This window comes from Mugil cephalus, chromosome 4 (assembly GCF_022458985.1).
Source record: "Mugil cephalus isolate CIBA_MC_2020 chromosome 4, CIBA_Mcephalus_1.1, whole genome shotgun sequence".
Classification (NCBI taxonomy): Eukaryota; Metazoa; Chordata; class Actinopteri; order Mugiliformes; family Mugilidae; genus Mugil; species Mugil cephalus.
Window position 1 is genome coordinate 15333796 of NC_061773.1, and position 16918 is coordinate 15350713.

The 16918-nt window shown below is 40.5% G+C and overlaps 2 protein-coding genes across 2 annotated transcripts in view; one reads left to right on the plus strand and one right to left on the minus strand.

The window, feature by feature from the left end:
- il17rd (interleukin 17 receptor D) overlaps positions 1–7631 on the minus strand; it is a 29338-nt gene extending 21707 nt beyond the window's left edge. The window contains exon 1 of the mRNA XM_047584058.1: positions 7475–7631. Within this exon, the coding sequence (XP_047440014.1) occupies positions 7475–7594 (120 nt within the window). The 5' untranslated portion in view covers positions 7595–7631. The remainder of the gene's footprint in view (positions 1–7474) is intronic.
- Positions 7632–11259: 3628 nt separating this feature from the next.
- Positions 11260–16903, plus strand: LOC125007025 (kelch-like protein 10). The gene is made up of 5 exons (XM_047583581.1): positions 11260–11637; positions 12839–13328; positions 14098–14709; positions 15179–15328; positions 16335–16903. The coding sequence occupies exons 1-5, from the start codon at positions 11423–11425 to the stop codon at positions 16689–16691; spliced, it is 1824 nt and encodes a 607-aa protein (XP_047439537.1). The 5' UTR covers positions 11260–11422; the 3' UTR covers positions 16692–16903.
- Positions 16904–16918: the final 15 nt, after the last annotated feature.

Genomic DNA, 16918 nt, shown 5'->3' on the forward strand with positions numbered 1-16918 from the left:
TTTTTATGTAAACTCTTGGTACATTTTTAATGTTTAATGTTTAAATAACAGAAAAACCAGCAGTTATTATATTTTACATTAACTATTATTTCTTATATTTAAAGATAACTTCTCTCCATGACGGCTCGATGTCATAGAAACTGCTGGTATTTCGTCCATTAATTCTGTTTCACAGAGATACACTGACCTATAAATTTGTGGCACCAGAAAACCTTAACTTTATATTTATTCTTTAAAAGACCACTGAGAATCTAGTTCAACACAAAGTGCTCTAACATTGTGTGTGTTGGTGTGAAGCTGATGAGAGTTTCATTCATGCAAAGGCCTCGGGGCTAAAAACTAAACGCCCTCTTCCTCTTAACGTCTTCCTGTCTTTTACACAAACAGCCACCTTCAAACACTACCATATGGGACGACATGGCTGCCCTGGGATCCAATCGGCTGCTGATAAAACCAGATCTCAAAATAATCTTTCTTCCCATCTCTTCCCATCACTATTAGCTGTTTGAAAGTTCAGCGAAGGAAATATAAAAACTGTAGGATAAAAAAACAAAAGCATCCATTAACACCTGATCTCATAAGCACAGATGTAAACAAACCTGTTCGCATTGAGGACACAATCTGGGCTTTATCTCTAAAATAACCTACATCAGGGCAGGGATCAATTAAAAAGTTATAAACTTTAAAAAGTAATAACTTAACGTGTGTGCTTTCAGTGAGAGAGAAAGACTTTGCAGCTTGTTCCAAAATAAGTATCCACACCCCAAGTCATGATGCAACAAGCAGCGATTAAAGGTTTTGATCGAGTGGGAGGATCCTCTGTTCTAATATTTGCTGCTGAAGATGTCTGTGTTTACCTGCATGAACCTCGTGCGTTTACATTCACAGCTTAATCGAGCCATGCTCAAAATTCGACTTTTGAATGCAGTCCTTGGACTGGCTGTGGAGCATGCGCACACGCGTTATCCAGTTAAAAGTCTGATTAAGGCGTATACATGTCAGTGAAAAACAGTTTCCAATCGCTCCGATATTAGTCAGGGTAACGCATTTACATGCGCTTAAGTTGTCCAGTTAAAGCTGGATTAAGGCAATAATTAGTTTTCTTTATGTGAACGTACTGACTGAGCTCAGATCTCCAGTGCTGTACTGGGGTGCGTACAGAGGTGACTTTTAAGGCCAGGTGTCACTTGTGTTTGGACTGATGTTAATGCCAAGTCTGAAAGGGGCCTAAATTTGATGATGCTTTCTCCATTTTAATCTTTTGTCCTGAGCCACCAAACTAAAACCGCTTCACTTTTTAATGTTTTGGAGTTTCAGTGCGGACTTAGAAGGACATTAACTTTGTCCCTGTGTGGAAAGTAAATCATGCGGGGTTCACACTGATGGAAAAACCAGATACTGTCAGATCAAATGCTGACACACGGTGAATAGCTTTTTAGCATCTTAGTCTTAAAACCGTCCAACAGACCATCCACAAATTCCACTCCGTATATTAATTATTCATAATGCCCCTTTCCGGTAGTTATATTTGCTGCTGTCGTGTCAGAAAGTTGCAAGGCCTCAATAATAATCATTAAACTGATAAATGGTCTATGAAGAGCTGGAATACACTTGCCGTTGACTGATCAGCTGCTCAACAGAAACATGAAATCATCTCAGCATTGCGGCAAATCCAGGAAGAAAGAGCTGGAAACAAAAGTGAGGTGCAACAATGCAAACTCTGTGTCTGAGAGTGTGTTTGGGAGCAGCCAACCAGAGATTTCCCACCACAGGAACAAAACCTGCAGCTTCCTCCTCCTGCATGACTGCTCCTCAATGACCCCCCCACCCTTCTTCTTCACGGTAACTCCTCCTCCTCGCCCAGGAGGAGCTACTCCACTCCCGCTGTGATGGTTTGTCCATTTAAAAAGACTCTTTCTTTCTCGCTCTCGTTACAGGACAAATCCTGACTTTCTTAAAAAAAAAAGAAAAAGAAACTGGTGCCGGGTCTAAAAAACTTTGCACATGTGCAGTGTGTCCGAAGAAGTCATGTGACCCACAATTAACACCTGAATGGTAGATGCAACCATGAGTGCAAATCTAAGGGAACAAGTCACAAAAAATGCAAACCTACAATAGGGATGACTTTTTTATTATCTTAGCATAACAACTAGAAGAAACCACAAACTAAGCTCCAGCAAAAGAGAAAAAATACACCTTTTAATTACAGGTCCATCCTGAATCCAGACAAGTTTAGAGGACAGAAGATCAAGGACACAGCTCAAATGTGGCTTTGACCTCTCAAAGACTCTGACAAACAAAGGATACAAGTAGCTCCAACAATTCACGCATTGAATAAAGAATAATACAACCATTATGGCTACCACAAACTATTTTTATTTTTTTTTTTAATCAAAAAGTTAAGAATGGAAAGATGTTGTTTGCCACCTGACGTTGGCCACTTGATTAGGTACACTAGTGAAAGCATTGTAATACAATAGCCCTGCACTAAATCTTCTTTTAATGAAGGTTCTGTTATTGAGCATTAGCTTAAATAACTGAGAGAGTAGTGGATTCAACAATGCTTTCATTGTGGAGTGTAGAACGACCAAATTGACACATGTTCCTATTACTTAAACGTTGTAGTCAGTGGCTGAATAACAGAAAAACAAATGATCATCCAGTTGAATTACCACCCTTTCTGATGCCATTTCAATATCAACTGAACATTAGATCAGTCATGTGCAGGACTGGTACATTAGCATGCCTTTATGTTCACTAGTCTACCTAACGTTTTGTCAAATAAGTGTATTTTAACATGATATGTCTGAATGAAGACCCATTGCAACCTTTAACTTTCACATAATATGGAAATGCTGCATGTTGTTGATTTGCTAAGACTGATTCCAGTGACTTAGAGTGTAAAGTTTCTACCTGGTTTAGATTTATAGGCCTATATGGGCAGAATCAAACTGCTTCTGTGCTATCCATTAGCACAGCCATTAGCATCTGCTCTACATAGTCTTTGTTGCTCAATGGTTGTGCTGCTGTGGTAACTACTTCATGTTAACAAAACACTCAACTCCCTGGGACACTTTCAGTGCTAATGCAATGCAATACATTGCAATGCATCTACATATTTCATGCAAAACATCATATTCACATGAATAATGTTTGAGTCGTTATAGCCCTCAAGTCCACTATTGAGAAAACAGACGTGCATGTGAGTCAGTTGAATATATGGGCGACACAACAGATGTGTCTGAGAAATAACTTCTTCCTTGGGTTGTGTTTACATGTAGCCACTTATTTATTTTTTTTGCATTTCATATTAACAGTGCTTTCCAGTTATATGTTATATGTGGCATAAATAAATACTGTTCAAAGGTTTTAGGTAGATTTAGATGCTTTACAGGTTCAGAGTCCTTTCCATCAAAACAATCAAAACACCATCAGGGATGTGATTCATCAAGAAGCAACAAGGACACAGAGGTCATGCCCCCGACCACGTCTGGATTACACAAAGAGAGAAATCTAAAAGCTCTCCAAGATACTGGAACAACCTACCGTCTTTTATTGCCACATACTTTTGACTATTGAGGACATTTCCTGAAAGGAACTTTGTAAAACTAATCTTTCCCTCAGAAATCCTTGGAGGACAACTATGAAAAATATTTCCCAGAGCTGTTTTTTTTATGTAAGAGGTGGCCACTCCAGCATCCGTCCTTCACCTTCAGCCCGTTTCAGACGCCAGAAAAACCAGAGAACACACGTGTTTCGCATCCGACGCCCGCCCAGCCGTGACGCCCTCTGAGGCTTTCTCTGATGCCAAAAACACACCGACGGCCTGGAGGACGATGGGATACGTGACATGGTTACAGAGTGGAAACCTGATTTAAAAATGACGGCAGGATGGAGAATCCAGAGCGGGACGGAGAGAAAGTGGAGGAAGCCGAATGATTTCCTGGTGTGTCTTCCTCCGCTGAGACAGATGTGATGGTTCCAACAGATGTGTTTAAACAGAAAGTCTTCATGCACCTAAATCATCCATCACCCGGGCTTTCTCAAAACGCACAGTAAAAAGAAAGTTTCCTTCACATGGTTCAGCAAGTGAGTGCAGCGTTCAAAGCATCGGCACTTCTTCTGGAGAAACTTAATTACTGTCCTTGTGGTTAAATTATATCTTTAAGTCTGTATGAAGATCTGTGAAAAGAAATTACTAAAAACCCTTTTATGGCTCCAGAAGGATCTGAGCTTCTACCAGCTTAACGCTGAGGAATCTCCACGTTAAGTACATAAATAAGACATCAAATACCAAGGGAATATCACAAAATGTTTTTGTGAAATCCACTACCAGTAAAATGGAGCAGACTATGCAAATACTGGCGATGACCTGGAGGTAAACCGGACCTTTGCGGAGCTGCACTAAACTTTTGCAGAACGATGTAAATGAAGCAAAACAGAGAGAAGAGGTTTTAAAAGAGGGAAGTAAACGTACGTTTTTGAACAAATAACATTTTTAAAGCGTCTATCGACCTCTGAGTTTCTTCTGTTTTCCTGCGCGTCGTATTCGTGCCATTTAAAAAAAAAAAAGCGAGCAGGACAAAGGGCCGTGAAAGCACCGTCACACTGGGGTGAGATGAAAGGAAAGTTCATCCCAGACAATTCCGCCCGAACAAGGCTACGTTTTCACGGGTGTGTGGTTTCAGGTACAGGTGAGACAATGAAATCTGATCCAGCAAAGGTGAGATTATTATTCAGCTCCGTCTAAATGGATCGGGAACGCTCTCAAACATCCACGCCGACCTGTAAGGTTAGAAAACGCACACACAAAGAGAAGGGAACGAGCGCTAATAAGCTAACACCTGTAGAATAGCAGGTCCTCACACCCCCATCCAGCCGCCTTTGATGTGTGAGTTTCTGAAAGAAGAGGGGAAGCAGGAGGGCAGGGGGTAGTTTGTGTGTGTGTGTCGGGAGGAGGGAAGGAGGGAAGGGTGGAGGGGTGGAGGGGTGGAGTTGCAGGAAGGAATGTTTCAGCAGAGTAAACAGTGTGAAGCTTCCTGTAGAAACACTTCAAAGCCAGAGAGAGGAAACCAGGATAACACACACACACACACACACACACACACACACACACACACACACACACACACAATACACCACACACTCTAGACAGATCATCAAAGGCAGGTAGGAGTCATCTATCAACACAGGAAAATGAAAACCTGTAGAGTGTGAACACTTACAACGATGCAGTTTTTAAACCTAGAAACTTTATAATTTTCTTACCTCTGTGGTTCTCGGTGTTTAATTGCAGAGGTGATTTGATTAAGACTATTTGTACAGAACACTTTAATTGTTCATTCAAAAAAAAAAAAAAAAAGCAAAAATGCCAAACAATGAGCCAGTTCATTTAGAGACGTGCATTAGTTTGGAAACAAATGGTTTGGACATTTGTGATGCCTTTGTTTATACAGTAGATTGTCTTTTTCCTGTTATATATAGTATGTTTGGTGTTGAGTGCCTGTACATTGCTGCTGCAACTGTGAAATTTCCCACTTTGGGATGAATAAAGCATTCATCGATCCATCCATCTTTCCACACCATCGTCTAGTCCACTTTCAGTCCTGCCTCGTTCTGGGTCTCACTACAGGTTTCTCTTGACTACTCCCACAAAATTAAGCAGCAAGATTTCTAAATCAAAACACTGATTTTCTTTTAGCACTGTCTATATAGCTCCACCTTACTAAAACAACCTAAAATGAGACTGCATCCAACTCCGAAGACATCAGGTTTTGTTCTATCAAAGTATAATAACCGTTTTTGTTTTTTAACATCACATAATCCACAGATTGACAGTCAAAGCCTGAGCTCCAATTTTCCAAGACAATTTAACCGCTGGTGTACAAACTCACAAAGATTTCCACCCAGGTGGTCAGAAAGGTTCGAGAAGAAACACATAGATGAGAGATGTTGCGAGAATACTGACCGACAACTACACTGATCATTCAAAAAGGCCAAACACTGCTCAGCATTAGCTTCTAATTACTGCGGTTTTCTGCTCTTCTCTGTCCAGTACGACAATAAAGTCAACAACCTAAGGATTTGGACTCAAACAAAACATCTAAAGATGTCACGTGCGCTTCTGGGAAACTGTAATAACCTCCGGTTTTAAACAAACAAAACACCTGTTAAAGTGGAAAATAATCACCCAAAATGCATCCGCACAACATTAGCTCCACTCTTCTCAGTAACTTTTTAAAGAGATTAAAGATTAAACCAGCCTGATGAGTAGAAGACCTGCCAAGACCAAGAAATTACTACATGTTGACAGAAAAATCTTTCCCACGTCATCTTTGAAAAGGGCACTTCGATGAGTTAGCAGATTCATGGTAATGTTTCAACGTGTCTTAAGAATTTTACTAAAGGTCAATTTTGCTTCCTCTCCAGAATCAATACATTTTGAACTACAGAGCAAACAGTGGTTGAATCGAGACCAAAGACGTGACTGTTGTGCAGAACCAGATCAGCAAGTGAAGAGGCGCATCAAATGTTTTTAACAGGTCGCACAAAAGGCAGGAAATGGGCTTTATTATCTCCCACTCACCTACAACACAAAACTATTGACTTCTGGCCTTTGTTTTGCAAAAAAAACGGCCCTCGACAATTTAACGTTATCGATATTCAGCGCTGTTTCATGGATTAAATGAGACACACCAGATACGGAAATAATACTTTAGAGATGCTAATATTTGCAATGAAGTGGAAATTTTTATTATTCGCTTTTTATTTAGAAGAGTTTGATATGAAGCAGAAAAAGACGAGTCTGCGTATCCACAGACCGGACAGGTACGACTTCAGCTACTTATAGGTGTTTAAGCAAATCTGAGCATTTAACTTACGAAAAAAACAATAAACACGAATGATGAAGCAAATGTATTTAGTTTTTTTTCTTTATTTCTTTCTTTTTTTAAGTTTACGACAGCTGCATCCTGTCTTATCTGATTAAGAGGACTGATAACGACGTGGATTTGTGAGACAGGGGGAGCTAGGAAGTATTTGACTGCACTCATGTTCTTGCCGAATTCAACAGGGCATCAGTCTTAATCAGAAACGATTTTAAGCCTGTTTCTCAGGTGTGCAGATTCATTATGAAGTAGATTTTTGCTTAAAGTCGCACTGTTTTAACGTAGAGCTTCGTGCGCGCAGTGAAGCTCGAGCTCCTTAGACGCGACAGGTAAGAAAGGTGCCTTGACTGACGCAACGTGAGATAAAAAAAAGAAAGAAACACGGCTCACTACATGAATAAAACTGTATGTCCAGACTCATATTTCTTTAATTAGTATTTTATTTTAAACCAACCGCTTCTCTTCAGCAAAAGTCACCAAAGAAAATCGACACTCTCGAAATCTTGAAAAGTTTTTTTTTGGGAGACTTGCGAGAGCAAATGTCGTCAAAGCGAGAAGGTGGACGCTTCTTTTTTTGAGTGTTTTACCTTGAACCCGCATCGCTCCTGGTTCCCTCTCCGGTTTCCCGAGGTCGTAGATCCACAAGAGAAATATAAAAGCAGAAAGAAGCCGCAGAGAGAGGCGAAGACACTGCGAGGGGCCGCCATTCCTCCCTCAAGTCTGAGCAGCTCTGAGCTCCAGGAGGAGGCACAGCGTCTCTCTACGTGTGTGTGCATGTGCATGGGCTTGTTTGTGTGTGTTTGCGGGGACCTGTGGGAGGGGTGGAGGGGGGGACAGGCATTTTTTGGACAGGACAGACTTTTAAGGGACAGTTCCTGTTTATTTATTTAGCTCATCTGTTGTGGCTATATGGGTAACTTTGAACTATTCAGTTCAATTCAGTTTTATTCATATAGGACCACATACAAATTGTCTCAAGACGCTTTACAGAAAAAAAAAGAGCCTGAAACCTCCGGAGCAAGCCTGAACAGAATCTAATAATACAAGATATAGCTGATGATGATCTTATGTGACAGTTTAAGAGTATAAGAGGAATCATGGGCAGGTTGGAAAATTGTTCATTCAGGTAGGAGTGGACAACTCCAGGAGGCTCAGATAGATGAGCTCCACAGTCCCTTTCAGAGACGGGAGGGAACCTCAGGGATACCATCTGGTTGGTCTCAGTTAACAGACTCCTAATTAGAGCAATGGTTCAGTGGGGCTGTTGTGGCGCAATTAAAAAATGCCCAATGTCCAACTGCGACGAGGATGAAATTCTGCAACATCTACTAATAGATTGTTACAGAACAAAAGAAATCAGGTACAAAATGAAAAACTGTGGGTGTTAATGTCAGTCAGTATGTTTACATGCACATGAAAAAAATGAATTATTGCCTTAATCCGACTATAACTGGACAGTGCCGAAAGTGCATGCAAATACGTTATTCCGACTAAAATCGGAATCCATATCCAATTAAGACTTATCTGTACCTTAGGTAGCGCACACATTATGTACGAGATTAAAAAAGCTGAGCTATTATCCATCTGGTTGTTGTTTGAATGCTGATCTACGTCATGAATGACTCTTGTTTATTACATGAGGTAATAGGTCAACCAGAAAGGCAGCCATATTAACCTGCTGAAAAGACACATATCGCCACCTAGTGTGGAGGAGGAGGACATGTTCCCGTCAGTTATTCAGTTTTCTCCATTGCATGTAAACTGGGACAAGATCCGCATTCAGAAAGTCGAATTTCGAGCACAGCTCGATTAAGCTGTGCATGTAAACACACTGAATGACAAGTCTGTCATGTACGGACTGTTAAAAGAAACTTTGTTGATTTGATGAGACGGTTGTTCTGGTGGATGATGGGTATCATCAACTTCCACATATGGAAGACAAGAGCAAAATTGTTACAGAGCAGAAGATGGTCAACAACCATGTGGTGTTCAGGAACATCAGGGACATTTTAGCTGACCTCAGGAGGAGGAAGATGATAGACTCTAAGACCAACAGCCCTCTGCCCCAGGATCTCTTAAATACATAAAGCAAATGTGCTCACTGGCATAATGTTGTTTGGGTTTGTTATTCACTGTATTTTAACACTTCTACTTCTCTTGTGCAGTTGGCTATGAATGTATGGAAATTATCTGTGTGTTTATATTTTATATCTGGGGTGTTTATGTGTGAATATGTATGTGGGTGTTGAAATGTGTATGTGTATGAAATGTGTTCTCTTTTTTTTAATGTTGTTAAAAAAAGGAAGGGGAGGGGAGAGAAAGGAGGGAGACACAAAGGGTTAGTAATAGAAAATAAATTATAAGAGATAAGAGGACAGGAGCTCTTGGGCAACAACTATTTGAACAACTGGGGCATGTGCCACAAGCTTCCTGTGTCTTTCCAAAGAAAGATTTTATATTAATAGATTGAGATGTTTGTCTTGGAGCTGACCTGTGCTCACTGAATTAGTAACTTAACAACTTGTTCCAAAATACTTGTCATGTCCCCTCGTCAGCTATTCATGACTCTGATCCAGCAGACATCCATTAGAGACAGCAGCTCTTATAATATGGACCAAATGATGTTTATTTGCATACAGGCTGTTAATAGTGATCTACAGAGATGTATTTTAAGGTCAGGTGTGACAACAGATACTTGAAGCTCGGGTGCCTCAGACCTCATTTGGTCTTGTTAGCTTCTTCCAGAAGTACCATGTCCTCATGACAGGAGACACACAAAACAAACAATTCTGTTAATGATACATGCTTTTTTCCAGTTTTTTTCAGACATATCTCGGTGTTTTGTGACTGAACAGAGCTAAAACTTCGATGTTCAATCGATGACAATGTCCTGGGCTCCACAACAGGAGGGTTGACACTACCGGTCCTGATGGCTTCACCCCTCATCACCACCCCACAGCAAAAAAAGAGAAGAATCTGGCCTCCACAGGTTCACTGGTTCTTTAGCAGCTGGTGTTAAGGACCTGTTCTCCCAAGAAATAACTTTCCTGTTGAAATTCTTAGTTCTCTGACCCATCTAGATTATTGTTGAGTTGAACCCCATCCACCATCTACCACCTCTACCCTGAGTCCTCCACCAGCTTCCTTAGTTTTCATGAGCGGCCACATCATGAAGCAACAAGTCACGCAGTCAGAAGTTTGACTTCATAAAGCAGTGGTTTGAGGTGAACCAGCGTTTACAATCAAGGCTCAATCAGCACACACATTCTCCTTGAAATGGGTGAAAAAAACAGAGCTTGTGATTTTTCTTATTGTGAACCAGCGTTTACCACCACCAGTGATGGAAAGTGATCACGTTTACTCAAGTAGATGACTGTACTTTATTACTTGGGCATTTTCATTTCGTTCTACCTTTACACTTACTCCACAACTTCAATTTGTAAACATGAAAAAACAATCAACAAATGTAAATGCTTAAAATAATGTGTTTTTTTTAAAAAAAATGTTTGACTTATTGTTATTTTTTGAGAAAATTATGATTTGAAAAAGATGTTTTTTTTTTTTAAATCTGACATTGATTTCTGCACAGATGATGTGTTAATCAACAGAGGCTATGATAGTAGCAAAGATCCTGTATATGTGATACAAGACTGCTGATTTTTTTAATCATAAAGTTGCTGTTCAGAGCATGGTGTGACTTTTTGCGGACATTAATGTTTGTTTTTCCTAAAACCAAACAGCTTCAGTTCAGTTAACTTGTTCTAAATCCTACAAGATGTATATATTTCTCTTCTTTCCCAAAGTACTCTTGACATGGGTCTTTCTTGTCATCACCACGGTGTTTCTCTCTTGTGTCCTATGCTCTTATTCATTGGACAGCCTTGTGTGATGCTCCCTCTTGTGGTGAAAGTTGATAAAAGCGAATCTTCAACTTTGAAAATAGAAGATCTCTATCTGGGAAAAAACACACCCACTTGCCGGTTCATTGGGTACAGTGAATTTATTCCAATGTAACAACAATAAATATTGGAAACAGTGCCAGAAAATTGTTAATTCAACTGGTTGATCATTTTGGAGGATGGAATTTTTTTAAACTAATGAAATGATTGAGATACATTAGCCACAAACAGTCCATAAAACTATAAATTCTCTACCTCTCTACCTAATTACTACCTTTATGACACTGTTTCACCATCAACTAAACATTAGATCAGTCCTGAAGGAGGATTTAGAACAGGACTGTTATATTAAAATGTTTTATCTAGTGTACATGACTATGAATGTACAGTATGTGTGAAGACGTTTTACTAGAAGCAGGCTTGGTTTATAGGAAGAACCATATTAGCTAAGTGTACCTAACAAGCAGACATGGTTGCATGTTTGTTTTTATACATGTGTGTGAGTGTGTAAATATCTGTAAATATGATGTCAGTCAGCAGCTGTGACATCACAATGAAAGATTCTAGATTCTGATGATGATGGGTTCTGAGTACTGAGTTCTGGTTCTTTGCAAACAAACACCTGACACAATCCAAATGGACACACTGAACCTGACCTCAAAAATGAGCCAACAAGAAAACACCTGCGCCGCTCACAGAGCTGCCATGGAGAAAAGGATGAAAGACATGACATCTACAGCGTTGAACCAACTTCGTCTGGAGAGAAAACTGTGTGACGTGGTGATCAAAGTGGGCCACGCCGAGTTTGACGCCCACAAGGTCATCCTCTGTAGCTGCAGCTTATACTTTCGGTGAGTAGGTTAGCTCGTGTGGGCAAAGACTAATATTTAACTCTTAAAACGAGGTGGTAACCAGTGGCAGAAACCATAGTTTAGTCCATTCAGGTTTTACCTGTGGTCAGTAGTACTTCTCCTGAATGTTTGACCTAGACTGTCCAGATGTTTTCAGCTTCATCTGCTGTAACTGGAAATCCTTTCTCAATTTAAGAAGTTTATTTGTGTGGGATAAATTAAAGGAGTATATTATCACATCTTATTAAATACACCAGTGAAACCAAACTCAGTCACTAAGTGTTTTTTCATGTCGGCTCCAATGTTGAGTTGATGCTTACACAGTCTGGACTGGATGATCATTTTAGGAGGATGTAGTTTGTGGTGCTATTAAACTGGATTGAATTAAACAGTAAAGTGGTTCTGTTATTTACCGTAGCCCACTGAATATTAAAAATACAAAATTAAAATAGTCAAAATATTAGGAACATGTGTCAATTCAGGGGTACTACAAACCACAGCCTCCACAATAAAAACATAGTTGAATCAACAGCTCTGTTATTTTAACCAAATGCTGAATATCAGAACCTTCCTAAAGAGAAGATTTAGAGCAGGACTGTTACATTTGAAGGATTTCACTAGTGTACCTAATAAACTGGCAAGTGAGGGTAGTTTGAGAGATAATTCTGTGTCCTATGCTCTTATTCATCGGACAGTCTTGTGTTATGCTCCCTCTTGTGGCGAAAGTTGAGGAAAACGAATCTCTATCTGGGGAAATAAATAAATAAATTTTAATAACTTTTTATACGTACTGACTTTTAATGTCAGATGTTTATATTTCTAGTTTAGTGTTCAACCTGTTGCACAATGTACCTTTGAGTAACACAGTTTCAGTCCTGTGTATGTCCTGCACATATGGCAGAACTGACAATAAAGTTGACTTTGACTTGACTTTGATCTTCCCGCAGGTACATTTGAAATAACAAATGTTTCCATGCAGCCATCCATATAACTATACAACCAAAAGTTTGGCTCCTTGAAATAAACTAGCTCACAATCTACAAAGCTAATTCCAATTAACCAATCAAAGGATGTGGCTGGCTCCTAAGATATCTGGATAACCACTGAAATCAATGGGGCTACGTCTCTGATTCTATGAACTACAGACCTTAACATAGATGTTATTACTTTCTAAAACACTGATCTCCTCTTAATCCCATAGTACTCTCTTCACCGGTATGTGGGCAACCCCTGAAAAGGTGGAGTTCACTATCCCGGGAGTGTCGCCCCAGATGATGCAACACATCATCAACTACGCCTACACCCACTCTGTTCCCATAACAGAGGACAACGTGGTGGACATCCTGGCTGCTGCCGACCAGTTCATTGTGCCAGGGATGGTTCAGGCCTGCAGCTTCTTCCTGGAGGACCAGCTGTGTATGAGGAATTGCATGGGCATCTGGAAGATGGTGGACTTCTACCACTGCCCTGAATTCAGACACAGGGTTTTCCTCTACATCCTGTACCACTTTGAGAGGATCGTTGGCGTCTCGCAGGAGTTTCTGGATCTATCAGAGGAGCAGCTGGCTGCTGTGCTTGAGAGCGATTACCTCAATGTGAAACGAGAAAACGCAGCGTTCGAGGCCATCCTCCGGTGGATCAACCACTTGCCTGAGCAAAGACACAGATGCATCTCTGCGCTGTTGCCAAAGGTTGGTTAATGGATCAGTGACTGTGGCTGTGGCTAAAGCTTGGTTTATACTCCAACTGCAACTGGTCTAACCTTTGGGGGCTTTGTAATCATGCCACCAAAACACTGGGTAGTGACTACTCAGCTTTGTTGAGTTTCACTCCGTACTTGGCAAGTGACACTCAGCGCTAACAGTGACAGTTACAAACAAATGTTGGATTATACACTGCACTTCTATTTTTAAGCAAGCACCATTATGGATTCAGACTTTGTAAATGCTAACCACCCGATGTCAACGTTTTCCCCAGTGAGCTTACGTTGGAAGCCCCTTCAACAGGGGGTCCACGACCCCTAGGGGGTGGATCGCATTTTCTTTGGTTGATTAGACATTTGTGATGTATATATATATATATATACAGTATATATATATATTATATATATATATATATATATATATATATATATATATATATATATTTTTTTTTTTTTTTAATTTTCCCCCCACAAATAAATTTCGTTAAAAAACACAGTTCTTAAAGCCAACTGTCAATCACAGCTGTCTGTGATTATGTCACATCCTGTTTGTACAGAATCACATTACAAAAACTAAACTTATCAGAAAAATGGTACCTTAAATGACAGAAACCCAACTTTGAAAACAAAACAAAACAAAACAAACAAACAACAAAAAGAAAAGGATTTGACTTGTAGTTTAGTGTTAAGTCCCATCCACTAACTTGGAGGGGGTACGACTTACGGGGAGGGTCTAACTGAACTCCTCCTTTGTCCAGGTGCGCCTTGGCCTGTTGTCGGCTGACTACCTCCAGCACAACGTGATGAACAACACTATGATAAAGAACAACATCGAATGTGAGCCTATCATCAATGACGCAATGACTAGGTTTATGGTTTTTCATGCTAGTGGAGGTCCGAAACACTGCTTCAGTAACCTGCTGAGCCGCCCCCGCCTCCCTGCTGCCATTCTGGTGGCCACTGGAGGCAAAAATGGCAGCACTGCAGCTGTCAAAATTGAGGCATACGATGCCCGAGCAGACTGCTGGGTTACTCTGAACACCGACATTTTACGCGCTCACCACGGTGCTGCCGTCATAAGCCGCTACGTGTATTTGGTTGGTGGCTGCGACCAAACCACTCACCTGGATACGGTGCAAAAACTCGACCTCCTCACCTGCACGGAGCATCCTGTGGCATCCATGAACTCCGCCCGCTGCTACGTCAGCGTTGCCGTGCACAACGGGTGCATTTACGCCATAGGAGGCTTCAACGGTGAAACCTACTTGAACACCGTGGAGTGCTACAAGCCTGAGACTAACCGGTGGACCATGGTTGCACCAATGCGCGCAAAGAGATGTGGGGCTGGTGTCGCAACTTTGAATGGAAAGGTGGGTAAAGCCGAGATAAGTAACAATGCGTGAGTTAGTTTAATCTCAAAACCCCTACATTTTGCATAAAAATGTCTCAAAATATCAATATTTTAGTAGTAAATGGAAGTTTTTGCTGCAATTGCCTTATCTGATCTGGTATGGTCATCAGAATCAGGTGACTAATGTAAAAATAATTCTGTTATGACAAAATATTCTGAATAAATTAGAGAATACTATAGGATGCAGAAGTAATTTGAATGAATGAATGAATGAACAAAGTAAAAAATATTTTTGTCTCCAATTCTTAAATTATCAGCAATCAGTAAATGATTTTGTATTACCTGTTATCGTGAACAATTTACACATCCATGTTCCTCTAAGCATCTTTGTTTTTAAAAAGCTGAAAATTATGTTACAGATAATGCGTAGGAGCATTTATTTCACTTTTAACAATAGAGGAATTCATAAGAAATGCAACTGTATGCAGGTGTACATCTGTGGTGGTTTCAACGGACACCGCAGCATCTCCACGGTTGAATGCTACGAGCCAGAGAGCAACCAGTGGACCTCGATCCCTCCCATGAGATGCTCCCGAAGCGGCCTGGGGGTCATTGGCTACAGAGACAGAATCTATGCAGTAAGTGTGTGACAGTAATATATAGTATAATATATAATAGTGTATATAGTAATATATTTATATCATTATATGTCTTAAATATGTCTTATATATTTAATATATCTTAAATTAAGATATTTAAGATATGAAATATCTTTCAATTCTATGTATCCATCTATCTAGCTATTTAGCATTGTGCTCTTAACATTTAACGAACAAGTATCTGTTAGTATCCTGCACAGATTTCCCTTCAGCATACTCTTTGGATGAGGTAGATGGCTATGAGCTACCTTAATTCTGACAGTCAAATGAGCCCTGTACCCTTCGCCATAACCCAACATGCACAAGTCAACAAGTCACAACTACACAGACCACAACAGTTGGTTTGAAATCTCAACGTAGCAGCCGCAGAGGCACAGGAAATCCCTTGATTCCAGTCACCATAGTTTGAAGTGCACAGACAAACTGACTTCTAAATTTTACCCAAGCAGTCTGTACAACCCCATAGTCACCAAGTACAGTTTCAGTGGTCCAAAGGCTGTTTTAAAACCATGAAATGCACGTTTGAAAGAACCAAACATGTTGCCTTTTTCTGTCTTTCTTGCTAGCACTTGGTTGTTGATGCTATAGCGTAATGTTAACAGCAATTGTTTTAGCATAGGAAGCAAACATCAATGAAACATACCATTAGAACATATGGCATGTGGGTATTTTTTTTTACCAACAGTATTATGGCTCAATCCACACAGACAAATGCATGGGTCTGGACTGGTGTGGGATCCACATCATATGCCTCACGCACAGCTTTTAACCATTTTCCAGTTCTTAATTGCTCCTGTTCTCCCTCTTGATTTCTGTTTGCTTTGACGGTTCAAGATTTGTTTGTCTAATTGATGGTTCATCAGCCATTGTTCTGGTTGGCCCATTGGTTTGTGGGTCGTCAACCAATCAGGCCAAGGCCAAAGAAAGGTCAGTTATTTCATTTAATCCTTTTCCCTTTACTGAAACACTCATATTTTCCTCTCAGGTTGGCGGCGTTATTGCCAGGAACCTCCACCTACGCAGTGCTGAGGCTTACAACCCCAGCACCAACAGGTGGACCAGTGTGCCATCCATGCACATTCCACGCAGCTACTTTGGCATTGAGGTGGTGGACGACCAGGTGTTTGTGGTCGGAGGACACGATGGCTCCAGCGTCCTGTCATCTGTTGAGCGCTACGACGAGGAGGCCGGGATGTGGTACAGGGCCTCGAATGTTGAGATTTCTCGTAGCAACCTGAGCTGCTGTGTACTGCACGGACTCTACGGCCTGGCCCAGGGCTTGTTCCCCCGTGGTCCCCTGAAGGTCCCCAGTGAAGAGGAGGCTGCAGGTGGATCCAACTGAGCTTCAGCCCGTCCTGACACATCGTCCATCGTTACATTTTAAATTATAGTAATATTAAAAAAATTGCATGACAAAACAAGTGCTGTTATTATACAATTATTTATTTTCATGTTTTTATTTATTTATTTTTTATACAGTAGTTTGTGTTCCTACCACTATCTCTGGTTATAATATAACATTTGACTTCACAGATTGAATAAATAAATGAAAGATTGAAAAAAGAAAGT